Source organism: Falco punctatus, assembly GCF_963210335.1.
Source record: "Falco punctatus genome assembly, chromosome: 1".
NCBI classification, from domain to species: domain Eukaryota; kingdom Metazoa; phylum Chordata; class Aves; order Falconiformes; family Falconidae; genus Falco; species Falco punctatus.
Window position 1 is genome coordinate 57,825,925 of NC_137580.1, and position 27,883 is coordinate 57,853,807.

The following is a 27,883-nucleotide window of genomic DNA, read 5'->3' on the forward strand; positions in this document are numbered from 1 at the left end:
TCATCCTGGAAGAAGGCAAGGACAAACACCAGAAAATGTCCCAGGAAGCTTTTAATTGCTTTTCATTCCTCAATTTGCCTTCTCCTCCCTTCCCACTCTGAAACAAGAATTGCTTGGGTTTTTTTCTTTTTAACTAAAACCAAACTATGAGAAAAGCAGGTTTTACCCTACTCTGACAGCTGTATGTGATTTACAGCCCATATTGAGTATGCTGGTTTCATTTCCATCACTTGTCTCACTCAGAGCAAACTTAGCTGTCTGCAGATGTGATCCTAAAAAACTGCACCCCACAAAAGCACTGGCAATCTCGCCCGTTTGAGTTAAGTCAGGCTAGGGGCTTGCTCTGTTATCATTGCTTATTTGTGCTATCTGAGAAAATGTTAGCTCCATGGCTGGTGGATAATAGCAGAGCTCTGTTGATTGCTGGAGGCCAAGACCTCCTGCTTATGAAAACAGCCACTATTTGTCTTCTTTTAATCTGTTAGGATCCTCAGTGGCTGCTAATCAGTGCATTTCCAGTGGAGAACAAAGTCTGAACGTTTAACATCTCCCCTCAATTTACACTGAGTTATTGCTGGGATTTGCCAGTCCCAGCTCCTCCATCTCTGCAGATCTGGACCAGGAATTTGTGGCTGTTTAAGTACACCATGCCCCTGGACAGCACAATTACAGGGAGCCTTTCCCTGTTTCATTTCCAGCTCTACCTTTTCAAGTTGTTTACCTAACAGGGTTGACCTGCGGTCATTCCAGTTACAGTTGGAAGGTATCGGTGTGTCAGTATCTAATCAGGCAGCAACTCCTGGTAATGCATTACCTATCTGGGACTTAGAAACAGAAGTTTGCCTTTTCCTTACCCTAGTTCTCATAAGACATCAATACTGTAATGCTTTATTTTATGAGGCTAATAAATTACAACTTTCTTTCCATGTTCTGTGGAAAGACAAAAAGTTGTTATTATTCTTGCAAAACCACATTAAACAGAGAGCAACAGCAACCAGAGTATTGCTGACATTGCTTAATGAAAACCAGAGCATTGCAGTGGAAAACACACTGGGAAGGACAGCTTCAATTAGAGGAAAAGAGAGATTAAAGATCTCTTTTATACAACCTAGGGAAGGAATGTGAAAGAATGGTGTAATTGAAGGATAAAATGGAAACGGTAAATGGCTTACGATAAGATCAGTACGCAGAGACAGTGAAGCCAGTATTGCTAGGAATATGTGTAGAAGTCCATAAAATCCCCCAAAGCCAATTCAGACTGGAACAGACAGATACAGAGGAAATATCCCAGGAATTGTGAGCATGTAGAAATCCTATTGGATAAGGACAAAAGGTTTGAAAGGGAAGAATGCAAACAGTTTCAAAACCCATCAAGTATTTGTCACATCAAAAAAAAATATTCACTGAAATGGGAGTAGAGTCAGGAAGATCAAAGTCTTTTCCTGAAGGAGACATGAATTAAATTTGGTGACAATTATGCTCTGAAGATACCCCTGTAATCGCAAAATTTGGTCTTCTCAATAGGGAAAATCTGCAGAACTTGGAAAGGTAAAACCACTTAAACTTGAAACTGTTATAAGCATGTGTCATATTTCTTCTTAACACATTGTATAAAAGGGCTTTGACTTAGACAAGTATGTTTTTAATTAATTTAAATTGTTAATTTAACCAGGCTAAGAACAAGGGCAGAGGGGGAGGAAAAGGGGATAAAGGAAATTATTTCAACTTCAAAGAATGTCCAACTGCATTAACAACAAGGGAAACAGGATACCAAGAAAAGAAGATCTTCTGCAAAGCAGTCCTTATTCTCCCTAGGCTTTCTGTAACAATTAAAAAAAATCAGCCTTTTGTTTACTGCTTCTCTGATTTTGAGGCAGGGCTAAGCAATCTTGTTTTCATCCACCTATGGAGCTTTGGAGAGTGGCTCCACCTGAGCAATCTGCCACCCGCCTTCCAGTGCAATCTTTTTTTCAGCACTCCCTGATTGGCAGCACAGCTTAAGTGCTGTTACCTCTTGCAGTTATTATTGCCATCTGATACCGTCGACCACTTTATTCCAAGAAGTGTTTGAATGTACCTACCCATGTCCCAGTTCTTTCTGTTCTTAACTGCTGCCTACCCTGTCTTTGTACCATGGGCTTGTTCTTGTCATTTGGTCCTTTCCACTCTGCTCTTATTCCACAAACTTTCTTTCTGTCTCAGCTATTACAAGCCCTGAGGCTACTCCAGTATGTGTGCATAGGCAGGCATGTATATGCATGTATGTATTTCGTCTGTTCAGGCCATGCCACCTCCCTGCTCCTTTCTGATGGCATTTGGGGTACAGTTGCCTGGCCACATGCAGACATGTGCCGTGGTGGAAGAAGGGGAGCCTGCCCCTGCAGAAGAAGGGAGTTGAAGGTCAGCCCTTAGAGATGTAAGGAGAAGTACATGAGGAAGCTTGGCTGGTGCCTGCCTGTGCCATATCTAGCTCTTTCTAATGCCCTGGGTCCATTAATTTCATCAGTACTTAAAACCCCTCTGGAGTATTTATATTTTTTTTCTTGGGTGTTTCTAAGAGACACAGATAAAGTAATTGGTCCAACAGTAAATCTGCTATGATGTGTTTATAAATACGGGCTTTAGGTTCTCTGGAAAGTTTAGAATTCTGTTTTCAACAATGCAAGTTTACACAGAGGTAGAAACATGGACCAGAAGAACTAGGTCATTATGGGAGTTTCTATTTTTACTTGAAGTAGATGAACATTGACTGACATCTTTACAAAAGGATGACATTATTAGCAGTGGAGGCTGGTGGTGTTGGCAGACTTACCAGCACTGTTGTTTCTCTTTGGTTTAAACTCTGCCCTGGTGAGGCACTAGGGAACGTTCCTGTTGCAGCAGCAGCAGCACTATGTACAGCTATCCACATTAATTAGTCTTGTTAATCAACGAGGTGTGTTTGCCGAGGCTAAATAGTACACTGATGGGATTTTTAATTTAGCAGATTAGCTTCCTTGGCACAGCTCTGTGTCATATAGACATGTTCAGGTTGACCTGCACGATATGCCTGGTAACTGGTACCATGTTTTCCCCAGTGATAAGTGACCATCAGGTGGAACTCATGATCCTGGCCATGAAGCAGAGCAGGACCTGAAGGAGCTCTCTATCAAGAACTGCACCTGGGTAACGCTGATAGCCTAACAGGGCATGCCACCCCTTACACACACTCCAGGTAGGTGATTTCTACCTCCTTTCTTCTTCAGCACATACAGCTTTGTTAACGTTCTGAAAGGAGAATTATTGCAGTGGATAAAGATGATCTAAATCTCTGTTCAGGTAGGTGGGGTCCATCCACCACCGGGAAAGGGAGGTGGGCAAAGGTCGGGCTCTGCTCGCTGCTGTGGCTGAGCAAGTACAGGGAGGTGAGTGGTTTGTCACTGCTGGTATAGAGACTAGCAGTAAGATTGGTTATGAGTCTTCCCAGAAACACCTTTTGTGCCTTTTTACTATCTCACAAATTAGAAAACTTCAAAAGTTATTTGGCAAGGAACAGGAAAATATCTCCAAGCTTAAACTTTAATGGGCTGGAGAAAGCCACTTCCCAGGCAACTCTGATCAGATGGATGTCACTGTGCCCTTCCCATTACCTCCATCCTGCCACACCACGCTGCAGATCCTAGAGAAGGATGGGTCCATAACAAAAGATCCTGCCTGGGCAAGTGCTGTTTCTCGTGTAATCTGCTTTACTTGGGCTGAGTCTAGGGTCACAAAACAGTTGCCTTAGTGGTAGGCTGTTATGACACCAGACGTTTAGCATACCTGAACAACTGTTCAGGGAATTTGGAGGGTTACTGCCTCGTGCCCGTGCTCCTCTGGGAGCTCTTTCCCCCTTGATAGCCTTCGATTGCATCCTGCACATTCCTTGAATATTTTATGCCAAATTTGTCGTCTGGTCAAACAAATCTCAAAAATTTAATTGGGCTGTAAGAGAGTTCATTTATGCTTCCCTGTTCCTCAGTCACTCAGAAGATGCAAAGCCCGCACAAGAGAGGCAGTAATTACCATTTTATATAACATGTATGTAGGTATCTGTGCTTACTCATTTAAAATGACTGCTCTATCTACCGTGAGGAGAGGCTTCATTGTGATATAGGTTTTATGTATATGCCCTTTAGAAACCACAGGTTGAACACCTGACTTTGAAGGTGCAGTGAACCAGATTCTGCCCCTCTTATATGAAATGATCCTTCAGCTTTGACTTTGTTTAGACGAGGCACTGCTGAAAGTACCCTTTAACATAAGCAAAGGTAGAGGAAATGGTCTACTACCTCTTCAAATGAATCAGCATGACTCAGCTTCCCAAAGACATTTTGGCGCTTTAATTGCCACTGACATGGCCTCTAAGACAATCATCATATCAGCCATTTCACAGAAATGAGACTCAGCAATTTTCCTAAAGCTCTTAGGAAAAACAAAAGGTTTGGGAAAGGTATTCATCACAATGAGCGAGACTGAACTGGATGGAGGCAGGTGTGTTTGCTCCTGTCGAAAGTATAGCATTTGAGGCAATTAGAATCACAGTAGCTTTTCTGTGTCCTATTTTAAGTCTTTTGAAGAATATTTGAACGTAACTGAAATTTTAAAAACTCTGTGTATTCCGCGTGGTGTTAGAAAACGTAGATTGAAATATTAATGGAGAATAACATGTTCTTGACATGGGAACTAAGTAGGAACCAATGAAAACATCAAGAGATGTGTAATAAGGTCCTACAGGAAGGAGGAGAATGGCTTCTGGCATGCATTTGGGGCAGAGTGGATGGAATATGGTAAAGATGACAGTGGCATGCCTGGGTAGTTAATTCCCCAGTAGGGGCAGAACAACGAAGACAGTAACATCTGAGACCACTGCAGCCCTGGGCTTCCCACAGAGAAGCAAAGTCCTGCTTTTGAGGAATGAGCAGAAATAAAATCCTGCAAAGCACTATGGCAACCATCACCAGGGATACCATCACAGATCTCAAACGTGTTTATGCAGAAGAATTACAAATCACGGAGTGAGATGATAAACTTGGAAATGGTATTTTAAAAGTAAAAACACTGTCACCTGGTAACAGCAGTGATATAGAAACGTGACACTTGGACTTCTTAATAAAACAAAACTGTTTTTAAAAGATACTGCAGTGATTATCTCCTAGAAATAGCTACAGAGAGTTGTATTTGAAAAATATCTGCAGGCAAGAGAACCGGACATTGTGCAAGAAGGAAAACCAGACCAACAAAGTCACTGCAGTAGAACTATGTGAAGATCTTTAAACAAAACAAAAGTTTTTTTTTAAAAAAACAATATTCACAAAACTATTTCATGGTCCTATGTAAGACCAATACATATACTGACATCACATTTAATCATGTTTATGGATGACGCAAATTCCATTGAGTGTAGTGTGGTCCTCATCGATAGAGTTCTGCTGAGCTATAGTCATATTTCACAAAGGTAGAAACCCCAAACCAATTCTTGGTTCTGTTTGGTTTTAAAGAGGGAAGTGGGAATTGTCATGTCCTGCTCCTGGATGTATCACTGACCTGATCAATCACACTGGGCAACCCACCTACTTGTTTCAAGCTTCTGTCTTTCAAAGGAAGACAAAAGCTTGCTGGAGTGTTGTGAAGATGAGCTACTTACCATTTATGCAGAGGGTTAAACACGTGAAGTGTTGGTTTACAAAATGCTGTATGATGTAATTTGTTGGCATTCTTCACGATTGGCATTTTTTATCATGTATCTTAAATGCTTTTCTCTTCCACCTATACTGCCCATGAGCCATCCTGTTTCTCCACAAGTTCTTCAGTCTCACGTAGCGCTTGTTGACACTGCTCACATCTTCTGCAGAGGTACAGGAAAAGACTGTTATCCTTTATTCATGCTGAGTTCATGAGTGATCCTGTAAGAACAACAGCTATTAGTACAGTCTGTGTAAACAGATGTTTCTGAATCTCACTGCCAGACCTCGTTCAAATGTGAAGCTGAATGGTCTTCACTGGTAGTCAAATGGTTCCAGACTCCTACCCTGTCTCTCTAGGTATATAAATGTCCACCAACCTTTGCAGATAATTCAGTTAATGAAGTTGTGGGTTTTTTTAAATCCAGTATCCCACAAGTGCTCTCGGTCTCTGACAGCATCTCCAGCTGCTGCTACTCGGCTCCCCTGTGAAAAAGGCTGGTGTCCAGGAGCAAGACTGGGTCACCCTGACAGCACGTCTGCACGTCTGCTTCTACCCTATGCCACCTGACAGAGAAAAATGAGCAAGATTGCAGTCTGTATTACTGATGATCAGGCAAGTACAAATCAGAACAATATTTCTAATGTTTGAGATTTGAGAGGAACTAGTAATGTTTTTGTAGTAATAGCCTAATCCTGATTTTGAATAACAAAACACTGTTTCTGAGTAACAGGAAAGACAAAAGAAAAACACAAAGACAAATTATCACACATTCCTTCTCAGTCTCAAAAATATTGTCATCTCTGTATTTTCTTACAGGCTTTTTTGATTCTGATATGGTCGGTGCAATGTTTGCCTCCCACTATGACATCAAAACATTTCTCAATACTTACATCTTGGCTTATGACTTAAGAAAGGAGCACTGTTCTGCTGCGCTATTTAACATTACTCTTCACTATTATTGGCAGAAATACGTTACTGTCACTTGCACACTGACACAAATTCAATCATCCTTTCAGTGGACACTTTACTCAGATTAAATTAACCCATATGCATTGTATAAAAGCATTTCAAGTTAAAATGGTTCAAGTTAGTCAAATAATCAAGCAGCCAAATGATTCATTACAGCTGATATCTTCAGTTACATTAGTATTGCATACTTATCTTTTTTGAAGGCAATTAATTTTTTGCAGTCTGGATTTTCCTACTGCTGTACACATAGGCCTTTATGATTGAATTTGCTTGGAGTGGGGAGCTGTATGGTTATTCTTTCTCCCTTCTAACTTTTTGTCCTGGGTTTCAAGGGTGGCAGAACAGTTGCTTGGTCTGATGCAGGCAGCAGCATCATCATGCTGTGCTTGGAGTACAAAAGCACCCCTGCATGGCACCCACGCTCTGCTGCCTGCCAGGCCGCTGGTTTGCCTTCCACTTGTAGCAGCACTCTGCCCATACTTTTCAAGCCTAAAAGACCACATCTTTGCAGGACAATTTATTCTGAATGATAAACAGTCCAGGTGTTTTTTCCCTAGCTTGTGAAGATTAAGGAAATCAGCAAAGTGTCTCCTAATGATTCAGTGTAACAGTTAAAAATGTCAGGGTTTATTTCTAGATGGATGTGGTCACAGTTTTTGCTTTATAAGTGCATATACCAAGCACAACTCAACTATACTGCCATATGAATCAGAAGTGCCTATACAGAAAGTCTGCTGATGTGGGAGTTTCTAGCATGCATTAGTGAGGAGAAGCTGTGACTCTACCTCGAGTGCTTTTTGAAAGCAAATCTCATGCTCTATTACAAACAGAAGAAACAACTATCTGCATGAAGTACACAGCACAGATACTCTTTGCATCATCTAATGGTGAAGACAGGGGTAGGATGGAATTACTTCACTTTGTATGAGTTCCTGTGAGAAAACCACAGAGCTACAGCTTTCTGCTTGGTTGCAAAAGCATAATTCAGATACTTTGATCTATCTCCTCTTGGCAATTCTATAATCCATGTTTATAGCAAACTATATAGGAAGGGGATAGATTAATTTTCCATTATGTTATGTATCAAAACATTCTAGGGGTAATCCACAAAATATTTCATATAGTGGCTCCCCCATGCCCTCAAGGCTACATGTCTGAAATCAGAACCACTTGCTTCAGGAAAGACGGCAACAATTAAGGGTGGAGGGTGGTTTCCATGTGGTGAAAATCGGTAGGTTTTCACAGCTCCCAGTAGAGCTACCCAGCCTATTTCAGCAGAGAGCTTGGCTCCTTAGATGCCTACACAGCTTTTTGTCGAAGATGACCATTCTTGGAGGTGCACACTGGAGTTAGCAAGCTGCCAGGCAGCCTCAGAGCAAAAGATACAAGACTAAAAACTCCAGACTCAACACATGCTGCTGTTGGGGAAAATCTCAGGTTTTCTAGTGCGCTCTTCCTTGCTCTAAGAACAAGGTAACACTGATGAAATGCCTCGATGAAAACTTCCCATCACAAATTTCAAATAGAAGTAGTAGGAATTTGTGAGTGTATTCAGTGCCAGAGACCTCTGAATTTAGGGGGTTATAATGGAATATAAGGAGCACAAACTGGCCCACCGTTTTTAGTGTTTTTCAAACAGTACAATCTGTACAATCTTTTAGCTATCTGCTAACTTCAATATATTTGCTGATTTGATTTATTTCCTTTATGACCAGTCTGTCAGCTAAGATACAATGGGACTGCAAAAGAACTCTTTAATTTAATGGCTTTCATTAGATTATGAGTTTCTCACTTGAATGAATAAAGACTTACGAGAAATCTAACTTGTGAAGGGCAGCAACAACCACAGACTGAATTTAAACTTATGGAGGGGGCCAGGAGGAGCAAGAAATATTATTATGAACTTTAAAACTGCTGTTAAAATCCATATGGGACCTGTGAACAGAGAAGAAATAGAGAATCTGAATACCCTGATTATTTTTTTTTAACTACAAATGCCTAATAACCAATCATAACATTTTGACATTTAGGTAAATAGCTATTTAGTAGAATTTGAGTACAGCAACTTTTGGTTAGTCCCTTAAATTTAGTGCTGTTCCCACTGAAATAAACTGAAATTGGGAGTGTCCACACTATGCAAGTTGTGTAAGACCAGATGAGCATCTGTTCCATTTTTCCATCTCCAGCACTGACCAGGTCCAGATCCACAGCTTTATTAATGCAGCCTGAAGGCAAAATCTATTGGATTCAGAGGAAAGATTTCCCTGTTAATTTCAGGAGGAGTAAGCCACATGAGTGGCAATTATATATTCTTTTACTATTTTCAAAACAAAAAATAGAACGGAATATTTTGAATACCCACAAAATAGTTGAAGTATGTTGCATTAATCTAAGTTAATACAAGAATAGCCTGAAATTGAAAGAATTATAATAAGGATATCCTCAATTTGGCATGTAAAGGCATATGTACTCTTATCACCGTGACATTTGTCTTTTCGCTGCTGTGCTCCATGGGAGCCACTCTAGTGCTGTCAGTGGTGTCATTTAGTTGAGTCCCAGCCCTTCCTAGAGCCAGGTCACTTGCTGCCCTTTATTGCAGTAACAGCAGATAGTTTATTGGTGAAAAAACCAACCTGGATCATTACCTCAGGGTCCTATAGGCCAGCAGGCGTGGGAAGAAGGACAAATGGTCTGGGGTGTGGATGGGAGCAAGGGGGTCCTAATGAGTCTAGGGAGAGGTAGGAATTAAGAGCTCTGGGTTTTATTGCCCACGAGTCACTGGGCTGTTGCATTACTCCAGTCAAGGACTTAAGCTGGATGAATACTTGTAAAGGGCTTTGGGGTCCTTGCAAAAGAGCATGCTCATGTATTTCCAGAGGTAACCCCAAGGGTCCTAAGGAGAGGGTGAAAGACTCACATTTCCCCAAACTGCTTTCGAAGAGCACAGGCTTCCTGCCCTTTTTGTAGACTTGCTCCCTTTCTTGTTCCAAAGGGCATACCAGCCTTTAAAAAAAAAAAAAAAAGGCAGCTAATTAAGGAAATAGTGACTACCTATTATGCCAGAATCTGTAAAATGTGGGTTTATATTTTATGTACATAGTAAACCAAAACCTTTTGCTCCTTTATATGTTGCTATAGAGATGAATACAAAAAGTCTTCATAGGAGAGATTTTAGGCAATTTTTTAGGCAATTTAAATGCAAGTGATTTATGTGAAAGCCATCATAAAATAATTAAAGAATAGACAGAATTTTCAATTTAACTGTTAGCTTCTGTTTGCTGTGATACTGGAGACTGGAAATTTACTGCTGTAGGGACAAAATACATACTGATGAGAGACTCGGGCAGTGAAGAGTTATCGGGCTGCGGAGACTTTTATAAAAAGAAAGGTAGAATGAGGATATTTTTGAGTATTTTTTTCTAAGGTTTAGCACATGCTTGTTCTAAATTCTCTTTGCTCCCAACACCAAAGAGAGCCCTCTGTGAAACAGACCCTTGATCAAACAGCTTAGAAGTTGTTTTTACTCAAGCTCCTTGTGTAAAAGTTGTTCTCATACAAGTCCTGAGACTACAGCCAGGTACTAAAAGGGAGGAGAAAAAAAGAAATTACTGACCTCCAAACCCTGCTGTTTCATGATAAGCCACACTCCTGGGGTGATATTTCTTCCAGAAACCCAGGTCTTTTTTGTCTTTTCAGAATCAAGTTGTCTGGAAATTGTCCTGGAATGCAAGGGCAAAACAGTCAGAGTGCCTATAACTTCAAGAAATTCATCATGGGCTGCCAAGGTCCCGTATCTCTACAATACGTTTTCAAGTATAGTAACATGCACCTAGATATGAGTATTCTATATGTACTTCCAATTAACGGACACCTAGTTACTGGCTGTCCTAGCCAGTTTTCCAGCACAACAGGATAAAAGCTGCTCACATTGACATTGGTTAATGCCCCAAAGCACATTGAATTGTAGCATGCAAAAGGCAGGATTTCTTTCCCATCTGTTCATGTGTATCAAATACTGCATGAACGTAGATGATGATAATTCATGCCAGTTGGGGTTATTTGGATGTGGTGTTCTGTTTTGAGCTCATCTTTCATCAGACCATGTTCACCAGTGCTTGGGGCCATTTCATCCACTGGCAGTTAGGATCTTTGGAGGCACGGGGGGATTGCTTTGGCTTGTTATTAAATTCCTGTAAGGGAGGATGGCAGGTAGGATTTGGGAGGAAGAAAAGCAGTGGTTTTGCATGGAAGTAGGAAAATACAGTTCCAGTGGGGATGAGATCAGTGTTTGAAGGTATCTGTTGCCAAGGAAATATACGGTATTAGAGAAATAAGATCACAGTTTTCTCCTACGACTGCTTCTCTATTTTGATGAATAGTTACAGTCCAGAGGAAACAGCAACCGGAGGAGAAGCTGCTATTGCCAAACAATTGGGCACACATGGTATTAAGAATAACCTTCTTAAAAAAGGGATAGTAGGATGACGCTTCATGCTCTCATTCGCATTACAGAACGCTCTGGAGTACAAGGATGCCCACGCCCTGAGGCGCATGCCTGAGGCAGTCATCCATCACTTGTCCCATCACTTTCTCAAGTAGGCTTCAAACCTAAGAGACGGAATATTCTTTCTGTGTGAAACTGTGCGTTAACTGAGAAGCAGGTAAAAGTGGATGATGATTTAACTGTTCAGAAAAAATCCTTGTCACTTCTAATCTCCTGTGTTATACACTTGCGTTGGTTTTCTAATCCACTGTATCACCCATCAGGAGATTAGGCACGAGCTATCCAGCCTTCCCCACTTGTAAATGGATTTGAACCATATGGCTTGTAAACCCCGCAGCGGTCCTAATGTGAGTTTAGTTGGGGCCCATGTGCTGCTTCTAAAAAACAAGTATTACTAATGTTTTTACATCAAACTTGTAAAAGTTGAAACTGGTTTTGGGTCTGGATCTGACCTTTCCCAGAGTCTGGGAATGCTGAGATGATTATTAAAAGACTGTGAAGCCAAGGAGTAACAGCAGCGCTTGGTAGTTGTCCACAAAGAAAAGCATTAAGAAGCAGAAAAATTTTTGTGTCGTATAACTTATATGGCCAAAAACCAAGGGACAGTGGTTCGCTGGTGTAATGCCCTGGCTATTCTTATTTGTTCTGTGAAGCATCTCTCTGTGACAGCCACTCAGTCATACAGGTTTGCTTAATTTGTTCAAAGGAATTGAAAATGTTAGGTAGTCCCCTCCTGGTTGTGTTTGTCAAACAGAAGTAAATTATTGTGCTGTGGTTGGACAGCATTATAAAATTAACATTCAGCCAAATGCATATTTTCTTCTACAAAAGATCTTATCAGCTTCTGGAAGAGAAGAGCTGCCTTTTCTTTGCTCAGTTCCCAGTAGAAAGGGTTTGATAAGAATGGCACATTGAAAGTGAAAGGCACCTCTTTAAACCAGCAGTCCATTGCAGTAACAGCTGAGGATGGTTCACTTCTGCGTATTTGCTAGTGTTTGTTCCATCCTCCAAACATGGGTTTTTTGGAAACCTGATCCTTATGAGCTCCAAACACCCATGTGGGCGAGGAATCGTCCTTTATAAAAGGAACACAGCATTTCTTACTCCTTTTCATGAATATTAACCATTTCCTTCTCTGAACATTACAATGATTTGGCTGACTTCTTTGCTTTGCAGATGGGAAAAGTAAGGTTAAAATGAAGAGTACAAAACCCAAGAAAGAAATAATTTAAAGACAGAGTTCTAAAAAAAACCCCCACATTGTTTGTCTTTTTAATATTTAACTTCATAAAAACATTGAGAGTTTGGGTTTTTTTTGTTGATGATCTTGTAGTCATCCTAAAATCCTTCCAAAGGCCCCAGATATAATAAGTAATACTGTAAGTAACACAATAATATCTTATTATCTGAGACATAAATGGAAAATTATTACGGATGATAAAATATTTTTTAGGAGGGAAATGAGCTAAGCAAATATAAAGAATGAGGCGGTACACAGTGCATAACCCATTAGCCTAATTCATATCTGTAAGAAAAGCATCAATTAACTAAGTTTAGAGAGAAAGTTTCTTTCCCTTGGAAACTTGCCTTTTTTTTTTTTTTTTTTTTTTCTTTGTAAGGAAATTACCTTGTTTAACGGGTCATTTATTTCAAAGCTGTCTGCAATAGGGTTTTCTCTCTTTCCTTTGAAATCTCCAGATACAGTCATAGTGAGAGACAGCGAGCTGAAAGAAACTGCAACTCCCTTGTCAGATCACCTGTTAGTCACCCTGGACCTCATCTTTGCCCGCTGACTTTGATTGGGGTAATGATGGGGTATGTTGCTTGGAAATAAAATTCAATAATACTGACCTTTCGGGACAAACTCAGAATACATTTGTATCACTGAATTCCTGCCACCTCTGGACAGTTGTTTGATCTCTTTTTTCCTGTCAAATAACCATCATATAGTCTTACTGTCTGCAAATCTCCCCTGTTGAAGGGAGCACTGCAGTTATTAAAGGAAGACTGCCTGAAAAGAAAAAAAAAGTATACTGTTATAACCTAATTATTGCGCATATGAGAGTAACTGAGGTTGCAGCCTCTACTCCTCTGACCTAAGCTCCATAGCTCTCTGAGATAGGTAGGTAGATGTTGGTATACCCATTTTCTGCATGGGAAATAGAGGGAGAGAGGTTGCATTATCTGCCCCCCTGTAATATAGTGAGTTCTTGACAGGGATGAGATTGGAAATCACAGACTCTCATGCTCCCAGACCTTGCTGCTTTCCTGAGCATCCTCTCCTGAAGGATGAGTCCTGTGAATGTGCCCTATAATACTGGATATTAAATAGTCATACGGTTCACTGAAGCTGGTGGGCTGGTATTGCAGTTCTTCAGACAGAGAAAGGCTAAGCACTCTTCCATTCACTGAGAGCCAGAATGGTAGAAGATACTGTCCAAAACTACAGGAGTAATAGGAAAAACAAAGAAGCCTACACATCATGGCTTATAAGGAAAAAACCGACCCTACCCAACCAATAAAAAGGGGCGAGAATGTCACTTGAAATTATGCCAGGGAACATGCATCTTGGGTTTTTTTTCATTAAGAAATGGTTACATGAATTCAGGTTTATCAGAGCTTCAAGATAAAAAAACGGTTTACCTGGGAGATAGGCTCATTTTCATATTACAGGAATTTTGAGTAAAATACCCTTGGATAAATAAAGCTCAGTTGGATATAGGGCACGGTGAATGGAGAGGTTTGTTTTCAGCTCAGTACCTGGAGGCAGGGATTAACTGCACAGGAGCGAGAGCAAGAGGGTCAGTGTGTTAAGGAAACATTCTCTGGGTACATTTCTTCTACAAGTATCATGAAAACTAAATGGACCTACTAAACGCTGGGGGTTTATTCACTGCCGTTACCGCAGCGAATGCTGGCCGTGCATGGTCTGTATTCTGCAGTACTGCTTACTTTATGATAAACTGATTGTCCTTCCTCATCCTCTGCAACTGCGCTTGGCAACAATAAATGAGTGTGGATGCGTAACACTGCTATAAAGCAAAGCTTTTAGATTTCATGCACCACCTTCTCTAAGCCATGGTAAAAATACAGTTTAGTATAAATATTGAACAGTACTCTGAAGCATGTTATTGCAAAATTGTGGTAAGTTTAAAGTTGGTTGAAGCCACATTGCAGCATAGTGATGCCGTATGCCAGAAATATACCCCCTTATATGCCGACAGCAGAATTAGCAGCCTGTGCTTAAGCATTTAAAAATATTGCAGTTGTAAAGGTTAGGGGGGAGAATTCTGCTTACCTTTTGTGGGCTTTTGTCCTCAAGGCCATCTTCTGAGGGGCAACTGAGTGCCATTCTGGTGTCTTAGTCAACACTGGTCTTGTCCTGAACTACTCGTCTTGCAGAATTAAATTGGTTAAAACTTCAATGACCTTACCTCAGAATACTTTTGTTCATCTGAAAATGTAACTAGAAATATCCAGAATGAAGAAAGAGAAATAAACCAACTAAATAAATGACATTCTTGCTTTACCTAATATTTTCTGCTAGTGTATAATAATTAACAACTACTAGGGGGCAAAAGAAAGTTAATCCATTCTTTAGAAAGCGAAGAGCTGTTTATGACTAACTTCCCAAGTAACCTCAGCTGCCCCAGTACATTCCAGGCAAGACAAGCTGTTTCAGAGATAGCAAGGGATCGGGTTATATTGGAGTGATGTGCTACAAGATCTGCGCTTTGAACTGCATCCAGAAATGAATAGGTCATCAAGGTAGTGCCGAGGAGCTGAGGAAAATGTTCCTACTAGGTAAACTGGTCTAGCTGAGGGATGGCCAGATTCAGCACAAGTTACAGTTCTCTAAAATACGTAGGTGTTTTGGTACACATTACCCAATTTCTACAATTTTCACCAAATCAGGTGTTGGAAAGTTATTAACTTATTTGGTAAAATATTTTGAAGATTAAAAATGTTTTCTAAATGACAGTGAGAATTATATGATTAGTGACTAAATAAAGTGTAAAATTTCGTTTGTTCTCTGGAACTGTGTTTTCAGATAGCAGAGATAATCCTACTTGCAGTTTCTTCCCCAGTGCTTATTGTTCCACACATAGCCACGTCTTACAGCTGCACAGAAACCATAGTCTGCACACCAAATGTTTTACGTGGATGTAAGAAACTTTATTCCCATTTCTCCTGCTACTAATCCCACCATAAAACTGCAAATCTGTCCGGAGCGTCTTTACAGCTACACCAAGGTGATTGGCAGTAGAATTTGTTCTCTGTCAGGCAGTCTCTTGGTTGATGCCCAAGCATTTGAGATGTCTAATTTGCAATGTTGGGTGACATCTGTATCTTCTGCTTCAACACCTTTGCTGTTCTGGAACATTTGAATATTTTTCCTCATATGTGTGTGAAAGGAAAGCCAAAGAGTAATGTTTCATTGTGGCTTATTCCAAATTTCTTTCCAGTATCAACCTCTTTATTTTACCCTAAGAGTGATTTGGCAAAAAATGTCTATCAGTCTCCACCTCTTGAACTTGATCCTGGTAGGTCTCCCCATGTGTCCTGGGCCAACCTGCAAACTCCAGGTTGTTGCCACCTCTGCTGTTTCTGTATTCGTGGTGAGGTGAAATGCAGTGTTAGCACCAAGCAAAGGGTTTGTGGCTGGTTAAACTGATACAGGCGAGAAGCATGTTCACTTTGATAATGGTCACTCTTTACACTGGTGAATGCCACCAATGCTTCCTTCAAAGCAAGCCCATCCTTCACACCTGAACCCTAAAATTGAGCTCAGAGTAGTAGAGACCTGCTGTGACAAAGAGGATTGAGAGTGCCTCCCCCCAGCCATATAACAATATGGGGAAGGGAACCATAGAGAAAAAAAACAGAGAAAAGTTGTTATAGTTCAGAAATGTCTTGGATTGATTCATTAAAGGAATTGTCTTAGATTCACACCACACGAGCAAACTGAAACAGGAGAGTGCATATGGTTGTTTATCTTTTTTCTAGATCTGCTGATTATTTTCCTATGTAAAGCAAAGTGATTCTGTATTGGAAATACAAAACTTGTGCATCATCTGTTCCTGGAAAGATGAGCTCGGGCAAAATGCGTATCAAAGCTGCATAGGTGTGGAGTAGAGAAAGCTATCACTGGTCTGGTGTGCCCTGAGAGAAAGGATCCAGGGAGATCCAGGTCTTCAGAGGGCTGCTGGCCCCCACAGCCTGTGACACAGAAGTCTCCCAGAGACAGCAAGGACACGTGGCTACAGCCTCCTTGGACTGAGGAAAGCTTGAAACACTTCGGTCACAGTAGAGCAGCCAAATGAGTCACACAGTGAGGGTGAGTGAACTTTAACAAGGCGATGGAGAAATCATCTACTATGTGATATAAAATTACTAAGTGAAGCGGAACATTTTTCAGAACAGATAATTGAAACATTCTGTTATCATATATACATATATTTCTATGTCTTCAAAATGATTGTCCTGTTTTTCTCCTTCAAATATTTTTACTTGATTTTTAAATTGCACACAGACATTGAAGGAAATTAACCATCTCCAGAAATGTGGTTTTCCATGTCATGTATTTAGCCGTGTCTAATAACTGATGTTTCAAGTCTGGTGAGTGTATTTAAATGAGGAATCTTACATTTTTCTCATAGCGCACCTGAGTTTTCAATTCAAGGTGAAATTATATTTTTATCATTTTTCTGTTTATCTGGTACAGAGAACACAACCCAAGGTAATGTAAAATGATTACTCTAGCTGATACCAAAATCTAAGGAACAGAGACATAGGTAAACGTCATACAGCTTCTGGGAAAGCGTATTTCTGAAGTGACAGCAATTCTAGTAGAGCCCACAGTGATTGCGAATTCTGCTCTTGGAAATCTTTGATTGGTTTCTTAATATGTACACTATAAATTTTATTTCTTTAAAATGTTTTTAAAGTATGTATATGTGATTTATTTATTTCAGTCATCTCCTGTGTTTTACGTTTCTGTCTCTGTTCTGCAGTTAAAAGTTTATGTTCTAATAACCCAGAAGTAAATTTGAAGGTGCTTCAAGGTTTTAATTTGAAAGGAAAATTGTACTGTAAGATGTAAAGTGTTTTTCAACCCAGTCCTCTGATAGTCTGATGTGCCACGAATCTTACAGCATGTTAGCTATAAATTTAACATGCAGTTCGACAGCTATGTTTGATTTTGGTTCTCTGAATGATTCTGAGGAAATAACAAGAATCCATTCAGACAAAAGCAAGAAACACCAGTCTTTTATTTATGTAACGTTTGAGAAAGTGAATTGTGTTTGCTGATTAATAACCAGGAAAATGAGCAGACTACAGGAACCTTTCAATTCTCTGGCAGAATTTTAGACCTCATTAGCAAAACCCTTTCCCACTCTGGTAGTCCCAAGCAAAATCCCAGGCTATAGGGCTTGGAATTCCTAGTCCCTGATGCAAAAGGTTTTTGCTGCTTTTTTTTCCCCTTCAGTTTTAGCTGTCCTCAGTAACATCAGCAAGGTCATGATGTCCTTTAACTAGGTACAGCTCAGTCACGCAATTGTACGTGTAATCCACCAAACCCACTCAGGAACTGCATGCAAAATTGGTTCCCTTAAGACACTTCAGAGGCAGTTAGCCCAGGTGGTGAAATATTCTCTGATGTCACTTGAAATGCGATGACTCCATTAAATGAAATAAGAAGTGAGCATCAGCAGTCTTGCCATCTGTAACAATACAGATACCTGACATCCATAAGCATGTTGCGTAACAACCAACGTCAATGTTCAGCCTTAGTCTGACTCCAGCTGAATTCAAAGCAAGTTGAGTGGAAGCAAGATCAGCTAGGGAGTTTATTTTTTGTAAAATATAAACATGTTAACAGGAGAAAATACTGTTTTCTTATGTTACAACCTTAATAACCAACATTAAATTTATCTTACAGTTCTGCAGGTAGTGCAGGTTTTAATTACATGTACATGATTAAAAAGAGCAGATACTCAACTGTACACATACACCATGTATTGTACACTTCACTAGAAATTCAGTATTTTTGTGTGTCTCCAATTGGTGTGCCTAATAATTTTACTATGTCTTACTCCATTTAAAAAACTAGCACAAAATATTTAAGTGGTTTTATTATGATTGCATCATTTTGACAAGGTAGAGAGGGACTATATATTTACAAACAGATATACATATTCAAAGCCTCCAAAAAGCCAGCCCTTTCCGTATTTCTTCCTATTTTCTTTCTTCTTCCCTGTACCTTACGCTCATATTCATACAGCTTATGGTGACTTTACTCCTACAAAGTCACGGGTAAGTTATGGAGCTTGTGTTAAGTCTTTAACAAAAGCCACTGAAGCTAGAAAATTGTCTCCAGGAAAAGTACTTGAATCCGTAACACGGCTGCCCTGACGTTGCTCTTGCTGTTAGAATGAGAGTTGAGAGAGGGCTAGGAAACAATTCAGTATGTGAACACAGTCTGTCTTGGAACAACTGCAAATATGAACACCATGGCAAATACAAAGCTGATGTTTAAGCACAGCCTCTTTAAGGAACGTATACCTACTAATGAGGTTTTGGGGAGTGGGGAGAGAGGGGTTGCTAATATTCATTAATTATCTACTGTGGCAAGCAAGATGTTTTGGTGAACTGCAAGGTATCTTCACAAAGGGTTTGCTCCTGCTACTTTGGAACCGCTAGGAGAAGGGTTTGGATTAACTAGGGGATGGAGTACCGACTCCAGCTGGGTACAAGCTGAGGGTTAGGAAGCTGTATGCTAATCCAGCTCCTCCTGCGGACCTATCGTGCTATCACTGAGAGAGAAGTCACTCTTTAATATGCTTACATATAGTGAAGTTGTCACCTGCAACAGCTTTCATCAGAAGCATTAGGCTGTTAAATTGACCACTGTGAATGGCACACACAATTTATTTTATGTTGTACAATAGTCCCAGTTTTGATAGCCAAATGAAGCAGAATTATTAAAGAATTATAGCAACTCTGAGACCATGAATAAAGGGGAGTTATGTGCGGTTTCATATTAAATCATTCAGGCAAAAGTCAGCAAGCAAACCTCCTGGGGGGTAAAGAATCATTAGTGTGTAAAAAGGTGTGGGCTTAGCCCAGATGGTCCCATTAGGTGGGCACATACCTCCTGACAGGTGTTATTTGACCTTCTATGCAAAAGGCATGTGTTAATCTGAGTAAGTCTTGTGGACAGGTTCAAGCAATCTCTTTGAACTAATGCATGTTAACTGGAAAGAAATTAAAAGGCTTGTCTACCAAGGCTTCCCAAGATCTATTTAAATGTTATGTGCCATGTTAAATTGAGAAGAAACACCTCAGCAGCAGAACTGACGCAACAGGAAAAAGCCCTGGTCTTTTCATTGATCAACAAGAATATGATGTCTAGAAACCTAAGAATAACCCTTGCATTAGCACAGAAAGTCTGTGACTTTCTGATATGGACACCACAGATGCTGGCCTCTAAGAAACATCCAGTGTCTTTGACAGATGGTGTGGCATTTTTACACCAGCACTTATCCTACCTCATTATCTCCTCCCTTTGTATGAGCCCAAGTGGAGAGAAGGAAGAAGAAAAAAAAGATTGCTCTCCTTGCTAGCACTCACACAAGAATAAACGCAGCTCTTAAGTATATTTATACTTGAGACTGTACAGAACACAGATAAAATGGCAAAGAGAGCAATACCTGTATCATCAGCAGATTGACCGCTGTGTTTGGTAAAAGAGAATTGTCCTGTGAGAAGTGGAGCTTTTCTAAATTACAGTCATTGGTAACTGTGCTACAGATTAAGGTATTACAGTAATTCGCAGATGGGTTAGCAGGTACAGTGCAAAAAGGCTGCGAAACGTGCACTGTGAGTGCAACTTGTTAGGTACATACTGCTATATGTAGCAGAAATGTAGAAAATACCGCATCCTTGTTATGTACCAACAAATATGTATGGACAAATTTGGGCTTCCCAAATTTACAACCCAACTAGGACTACAAGCCTAAAAATGGAAATTGGGTTGTAACCAGAGATGTTGGATCACAAGCAAACAGCTGCAAAAGCAAAAAGACAAAGGCAAAATGTTAAGCTGATTGGAATTTCACAAGATTGATGTTGTTGCTTAAAGTGCTTGGCTTGATTACATTTAAAAAAAAAATCAAAGTACATAAAAATTAAACCAGAAAACTAATAATATTAACTACATAAGTTATTATAAAAATACAAAAAAAAGATAAATCAAAGAAAAATAAATTAAAACAAACACTGATAAAAGGTAGTAGTAAAGTACAGGTACATAGCCAAAAACTTCTGAACATTTCTAGTACACATTCAGCTGTAAGACACTGCTCACACTCGTAGCCACAAGCAGCAAAAAAGAGACAAACCAAGAAGGGGCTGCTGCTGAGAGGCATAAAATCACTGGCAGCTGCAAGTAGTCGGCTCAGGTCCCCAGTACCTGATGCTGTAACAGATGGGTGAATGAAACGTAATGTCTGAAGATAAAAGACAGGTTGTGGTAGCATTTTAAGGACTCGCCATTTAACATGAATTTCAGTTTCAGCTTAGGTCTTTAATATCTTTATTAAATCTGATATGAAGGAAATACCTACTGCCTTATTTTCTTTACTGCAACTGCTAAAGGAACAAGACTTTTAAGATGTAATCTACTGTTCTGAGGTAACTGTAAATTATTAAAATAAAACTGATAGGAGCAATTCTGAGACAGTTTCAACAAGGTGCTCTGCTTCACTGGTATGGACTCCATCACTTCCCTCTTCTGCCTCCCTCTGCTATGCCCCAAAAATAGAAATTACATAAAATCCTGACAGCCTGTTCTGTGAAACATAAAAGTTTTGGTCTGAGCTCATCCTCTAAGGTAACTGATTCATCAGCACTGCAGTGCTTCATTGGGTTCAGTGGAAAAAACAGCACAGGACAAAAACATTCTTTTTTTCCAAGTAAGAACACAGTAATAAGATTTATAAATGGACAAGACATCTCAGCAACAGCGTGTGAAACAAGTAGAAAACTTCAGATGTCATTAGGCCTAATAGACTCAGAACCTAACGCCACAGAAATTCTCATTTTCGGGAAGCACAGAGTACTATTAGACATCTGTGCTACAATTTTGTTTTCTATCTGCTGGCTGAAAAGCTTTTATTGTCCTAGATATTTTTCCATTCATTCCTAAAGGACTGGAAATCTATACATAAGCATGACAGAAAAGGGATTACATTTTATTTATTCAACCAAAATACTTTACATGATTGTTTCTGTGAGGATCCCAATCCTGTGTGAATGTGCTTAATTTGACACAGAAGATAAGTTCTGCTGCCTAGACTGGCACTATCCATACAGCCGTAATGGACAGCTTTTGCTGGACTGAAGTCAAGACATTCGGCACACTGTAAACTGGATATAATTTATAGAATTGTGACTGTATTATTTTTTTTATCAAAAGAAAATGCTCCTTAGTTTAGCTAGTGTTAGCACAAAGTGAATATTCCACAATTTTTCAGTTGATGTCAGACCACTGATGTTGGACTGGTGTGATACCAGTGCTGTGAACTTTTCATGGGCTAGCATGAATTTAAAATGCTTTTTCATACTTTATGACAAGGCTTATTCTAGTAATTTTACTCTCAAAAACATACTGCATTATCTCTATATTTTACAACCTAAAGCTGTCTTGCAGCAGGAGAAAACCAGAGATTATTACCCTGTACTTTAGCCTTTAAATATTCATATTAGTAGTATTAAAAATATCAATTTTCAGATAAGTCAATTAAAATATGGAAAACATTTCCTAAAATTGAACTGATTTTAAAATCATTTTTATGAAAAATTACTTTTCATATAAACATGAGCCCTAAACATTCAAATGATACCTTAAGAATATCTCTTTTGTTGTTTGTTTTAAAATTGAAGAATGCCCTAAGAATGTTCAACAGTAAACTGTGATTTAGAGACTTTTGGACCAGCACTGGCTAATGCTGATCCAGAAAGTGCCTTCATTCATAGGGAAAACTTATCCATTTTAAAAAGCAAGTGATTATTATATTTTTATATGGAAATTCCACATGTTTATAAAGAAATCCAGTAAAGAGGGATTTGCAGGCTCAGCTTTTCAGTGGAAAAGCTCCTGAGTCTCAGTGAGAGTTGAAGTCTCTGGTAAGATGTCTGTCTTCTGTGTTAGAGACAGAACATTTCATTCTAATGTCAATAAAAGAACTAGAGCTGCATCACAATAATGCTTGTCTTGTGCCTGCATAACAGCCTTCATTCACATGAGTGATCTCTGTAGACCACTACTTGTTCCCCAAACTAAGTACGCTAAGGTTACATTCTATGTCTGTTTTCTTGTATCAGTATAACAACGTGATAAATCACAAATAATGTTAGATGAAAAGTCCACCTCTGTTTCTCCTTCAGTGTAAAGTGCTACATTTCCTTAGTTTTCAAAATGGCCATTGACAAATCCAACTGAACTTCAACTGACGTTACAGTAGAAGCTAGTACTTCATCTTCACCGTTATTTAACAAAAGATATTTCACATTCACAGTAGATTACAATGAAAAAAGTTATTATTTTTCCTACAGAAGACTACAATATAAGATTTAGCTACACTTCAAAAGCCATTTTTTAAAATGGATTGTTGGCCCTAAGGTGGCAGGCAGGCTTCTGAAAGAAAAGGAGGACCAAGAGCAACATTGTCTAATAATTAATTAACGAGAGTGAAGGAATATAACAGGTAGAAATCAATGTTGTGAGATGAAAACATTTCCTTGTAAATACTAGAACCAACTGTCAGTCTCCCTGAAGACAAGAGTGTTTTTGCTGTTGACTTCATTGGAATAGGAATTTGGCTACTAAGGTAAAAGAATTGTATAATGGAGTGAAAGTTCAAACCAAGCAAAGTGGTTACCCAGTGTTACCACTCTCTCAGCCTGCTGTCGATCCCTTTTCATGCCCTACTGATACTTTCTTCTACATTCATTCTTTGCCAAATTCCAGTACGTGAGTTCAGCAATTTTATTAGCTAGTCCATGACTGGTGCCAGCCAAATTTACCCAGTAAAATCACAAATTAATCCTTTTGCACTAAGTGTTTTGATGTTTTTAAAATCAGACACTCCAGAGCCCTATCTGTTTTTGTGGTGACACAAATGCTGCCAAACATGGCCAAAATGTTAGAGATGATATGACAGCATGTGTAAACCAATGGTTGTTATGCATTTTGTTATGTTGCTAAGAAATCAACTCTGTCTTCAGAAATTAAAATGGGATCTACAGATACTCAGAAAACTGCAGGATCGAGCTGTGTCATATATTGCATGAACACCACACTTAAATGGACTGTGTAATTTAAGTTCTGATGGATGTTATATATACATAAGCAGTGCTGCAAACTCTGCAAACTCAGTTAAGCAAACAACCTATGACATAATTTTAACAGAAAGATAAGTTCAGTCTCCATAAATGTAATTTATCTTTGTGTTATGTGTCATCCCACTCCTTTTATTCCAGTGCTCTGTAAGGTCTGAAATCTCACCTCATCTGTACCATCTCATGATAAACAAACTGACTGGACACACAGAATTACTTAGATCCACTGTAATTTAAATCCCTCTATGTGCATTTTAGGCCTAGGGTTATGCACTGGAAGTTTTTAACAACCCTAAGCTTAAATGATTTTGGAAGAATATCTTTTCTGCAGCAGAGAGTAACATGTAAAAAAATCCCCTATACAATCATAATTCCAACCATCATGAAACAGATTATTTTCCTTACACTTAAAATGGGTAAGTATATGTCAGGATGTATTTAAAGGAATGCATTGTAAACCAACATGCCCCAAAGCCATTTAGAAAGTTTTAAACAATTTTGCCTTAAATGCAATGAACACTTCCATATAAAATACTACTCTAGCTGGATTGGGTTTAACAGTTGACATCCAAATCTTATTATCTGTAAATGTTAGTCCATATAAATTCCACTAAAATCTGACTGCAATTAATTCTTCAGACTTAAAAACTACAAACAACCCCCCTCCCCAAAACAATGTTCCGCATGTCAAAAATGGACAGTTATAGGCAATATCACATAGACCCTTTAATAGGAGACAGAGTGTATTATTGTTCAACCATACAAGATGTGGTCTGTGTAAAAGTCAGTTAAGGGGGGCCATCACCTTCTTTTGCGTGTAGCATCATTGTGTGCAATTGTCACAGTGTGCCAAGTCACTCTCTTGATTGATAGAACAAAATATATCCAGACTCTGAATTTTTTGATATATCAGAGGTCAGACCATAGAATTCTTCGATAGCTTGAGCATCTATTTTCTGCAAAATAAATAAAAAAAATCAATGGGCAGTTAGGTAAAATAAATACCAAACACAATCTACATGACTGTGTAAACACAAAAGACAAACCGAGTTATTTGTTTCACGGTAGCAATTTTCAAATTCTGCTTGCAATTTAAGCAGGGAAAGGGTAATGCTCAGGGGCTAAGCCCCATTGGTCTCAGTCATGGAAGTCAATAGGAATGCCTGCCTCAGTGAATCTAACGGATTAGGCTTTTTCCAATAACAGAGAGACTCTTTGGAATGCAGTAGTGAACACTGTTAAAACACATAAATGTGACCGTGTGACCCCGTATTTCTGAAATTTCCAGAAAACGTCTTCAAGACACGTCCCATTCAATGTCCCAGTGCTTACTTTGCCCACTGGATTTACCCTGGGAAATCAGACTTAAGACCTCAGTTTTGTCAAGGTGCCACAACAGCGTAAAGGGTTGGCTTAGTAAAGAATTGCAGAATGCTTAGACAGAAACTGTAACAGCTGTGGGTCAGATCCTGCTTTAAGTTATATTCAGATAAACCCAGATCCATTCCAGAATCCAGATTTTCTTGTAACTTCCCAATTGTTCGAATATTAAAATTGTACAGCAGGGCTAGCTATACGCAGTCCAATTTTTCCAAGTGATACTGCCAAGGATTGCAAAATAGTTCCCGGATATTTCAGGTTCTAATGAATTAAGTTGATTTTATTAGACATAGAAAACATTCCAAATTAAACCCTTGAAGTCTGATATTAAAAACGTTTGATGTTGCTCTGAAAAAAAACAACTCCCTCTGACATTGACAGAGTAAGAACTGCAGGATTAATAGGGGTTTTTGCAGTCTGATTTCCAAACAGAGTTGAGCTACATGTCACATTACAACCAAACTGTGGCTTTGCAGACTAGTAATCTATACCCAGATCTGGATCAGAATTTTAACTACAAATAGAGAAGAGAATATAAACACAAAAGCTGTGCTCGTGACCTTCAGCATACTGACCTCTACAATGTCATCATCAAACAAGAGCCAAAATCCATGACTTTTCACAATAGTAATATAATGTCCCCGATTCGGTCCACTGGAAAGACAAGCAAAAACACAAACCACAAAATATTAGAAGATACTATTGAGTCCATTTTGATAAGTCACATTTCTATATGCAAGCAGACTGAATTATAACTATTATGCATAACGTATTAAACACACCCCTGGTGGTACAGTAGATATTTACTCCTTTCGCCTTTTTACTGATTTGTTGCAAAGACTTCATCAACTGAAAACTAAATGTGTTGTTTTCATCTGTGTCACGACCATTTACAAATTAACCTACAGAACACAACAATTTGCTCATTGCAGGCATCAACTATTGCAAAAATTTTAAAAAAAATCTGAAGTAAATTTAAAGGGGGAAATTGTTTGGTATCGACCATGAATATTTAGTTACATATAGTCATTGAGAAGAGGGAGAACAAGTCATATTCCTAGATCCTCAAGGATTTTTCCGTGTGTTTCATATTTGACAATACCCCATATGTGGGAAGCTTTATTAAAATTATCATTTTCATTGCCTTGACAGGAGACCAAGGTGATCTGTTGTAGGGCCTACACGCTAGCAACATCCGGCCCTCACAGAGTCCTGGCTCCCAAGCTCTCTAAGTGGGCTGATGAGGAAAGAGAGAGCTCCATTAATTCAAGCCAATCTTGTGACTTTTGGGACTTCCCACATTTTTTCAGGCATGCTCTGCCCTTGGCAAATGTCTGGCAATAAGCTTGAGGTATACATGAAAGTATCTTACCTTCCACAGTGAACAACAACGGCTACCAAGTCGTACATCCGATCTAGGTTGACAGCATCGCCAGATGTGTTAAAGAGACGTAACTCCAGAGGAAATACTACACGATAAGACAGCTTAGTATACCTGTGCAATTGCTCCATATACTTGAACCTCTTGAGGTGTAAGGCAAGAATCATTGGCAGTTTTTTTACTCTCATCCTGTGAAACCATTAGAGTGCATATGATAAAGACCTGACCAGTTCAAAGCCATTCTGTCTTTCCTTAATGAGTAAACGTTTGCATTACAAAAGCACTTTGTAAGTAACAATAGTCAACTTCCAGACTAAGACATATGTAATAGCTTTGAATCTGTCTGTAGGCTCTCTGGCCCACATAGAGAATGCAGTTGGGGTGTAAGGCTTCTAGGTATCTAAATACAATAATAATTAAGGAGAAGGTTTGTCAAAGCCCAGGAGGGACATGGTGAAACACCCTGCTCTTCACTTACCTTTTCTGTGCCTCTTGTTTACTGCAGCAAGTTTCGCAGTAGTATTTCTGTTCACTACATAATGTCTCTGTGTTACTGAAGTCTCTGTAAATAAACACAATTATCAGTTCTTAAAGGATCTTTACACTTTTGCCCCACTTGGGCTGATGAAATGGAACCCTTAAAAGACACACAGGATGAAATCCTCTCTCCACCAAGTCCAATTTTCTGGAACATCTGAAGCAACTGTGTTGGGGTTTGCAAAGGGACTTGAAGTATTTGACTGCTACAATGCCCTGTATTAGGAGCTGAGGCCCTCCATATGATACAGATGGAGGGTCAGGTATCTCAAAAAGGGACTTATATCCTGGTCTCGTATGTACCAAGGGGCTGCCTAGACTTGGATGTAGTCACCAAATCCATCCAGTCCCTTTTTAAATTATTTGCAGAACGGAACAGCTTCAGGTGCATTTGTGTCATCCCCAAATAGCTCACAGAAGAAATAAACTGAACTCAGTTTTCTGCATCCTCTAACCTCTTGAACTGCCATCCTTAAGTTATTTGATTATACCTTCTTACTGTCCAAAAAAGGAAAAGGTCAGCTAGTATAGAAGATTTTGTAAATCCTAATCAAGTAAATACACTTGGAAATGTTTCTGGATTGCACTTTTGAAGTGATAGAGGCAGAGGAAGGTTTGATACTGTCTCCCAGTTCACAGACAAGATTTGTTGGAAGTCAGTGCTGATATGCTATGAGGAGTATCTTAGGTACCTAAAACATTTAACTGTAAAAAAATGACAGTAAACTTTTGTCACCTCTAGTGCTACATTGCAGCTGAGCAGGTGTTTTGAGAGCTGTAAATGCAGACATATGCACCTGTCTTCTGCTTTAAGCACACAGGTTGTCTTGTGATTTTGGGCCTTAAACAGATATATCTGAAGTACAGACCTGTCCTGTTGATTGCAGCTACACTGTACCTGATAGACTTCCGAACTCCAGGCAAATTCAGATCTATTTGGGCCCAATAAATTCCATTCTACTATTGCAGTTCACACACTGAATGGCATGGTCTGCTCTCAC

At 39.3% G+C, this 27,883-nt stretch overlaps 1 protein-coding gene across 4 annotated transcripts in view; it reads right to left on the reverse strand.

Moving 5' to 3' along the window:
* Nucleotides 1-18,006: 18,006 nt before the first annotated feature.
* USP46 (ubiquitin specific peptidase 46) overlaps nucleotides 18,007-27,883 on the reverse strand; it is a 42,093-nt gene continuing 32,216 nt past the window's right edge. For all 4 annotated transcript variants that reach the window (XM_080385879.1, XM_080385882.1, XM_080385881.1 and 1 more), the window contains 4 exons: nucleotides 26,824-26,907; nucleotides 26,337-26,534; nucleotides 25,540-25,618; nucleotides 18,007-24,540 (listed from right to left, as the gene is read on the reverse strand). In XM_080385879.1, coding sequence (XP_080242005.1) covers nucleotides 24,439-24,540; nucleotides 25,540-25,618; nucleotides 26,337-26,534; nucleotides 26,824-26,907 — 463 coding nt within the window. In that variant the 3' untranslated portion in view covers nucleotides 18,007-24,438. The remainder of the gene's footprint in view (nucleotides 24,541-25,539; nucleotides 25,619-26,336; nucleotides 26,535-26,823; nucleotides 26,908-27,883) is intronic.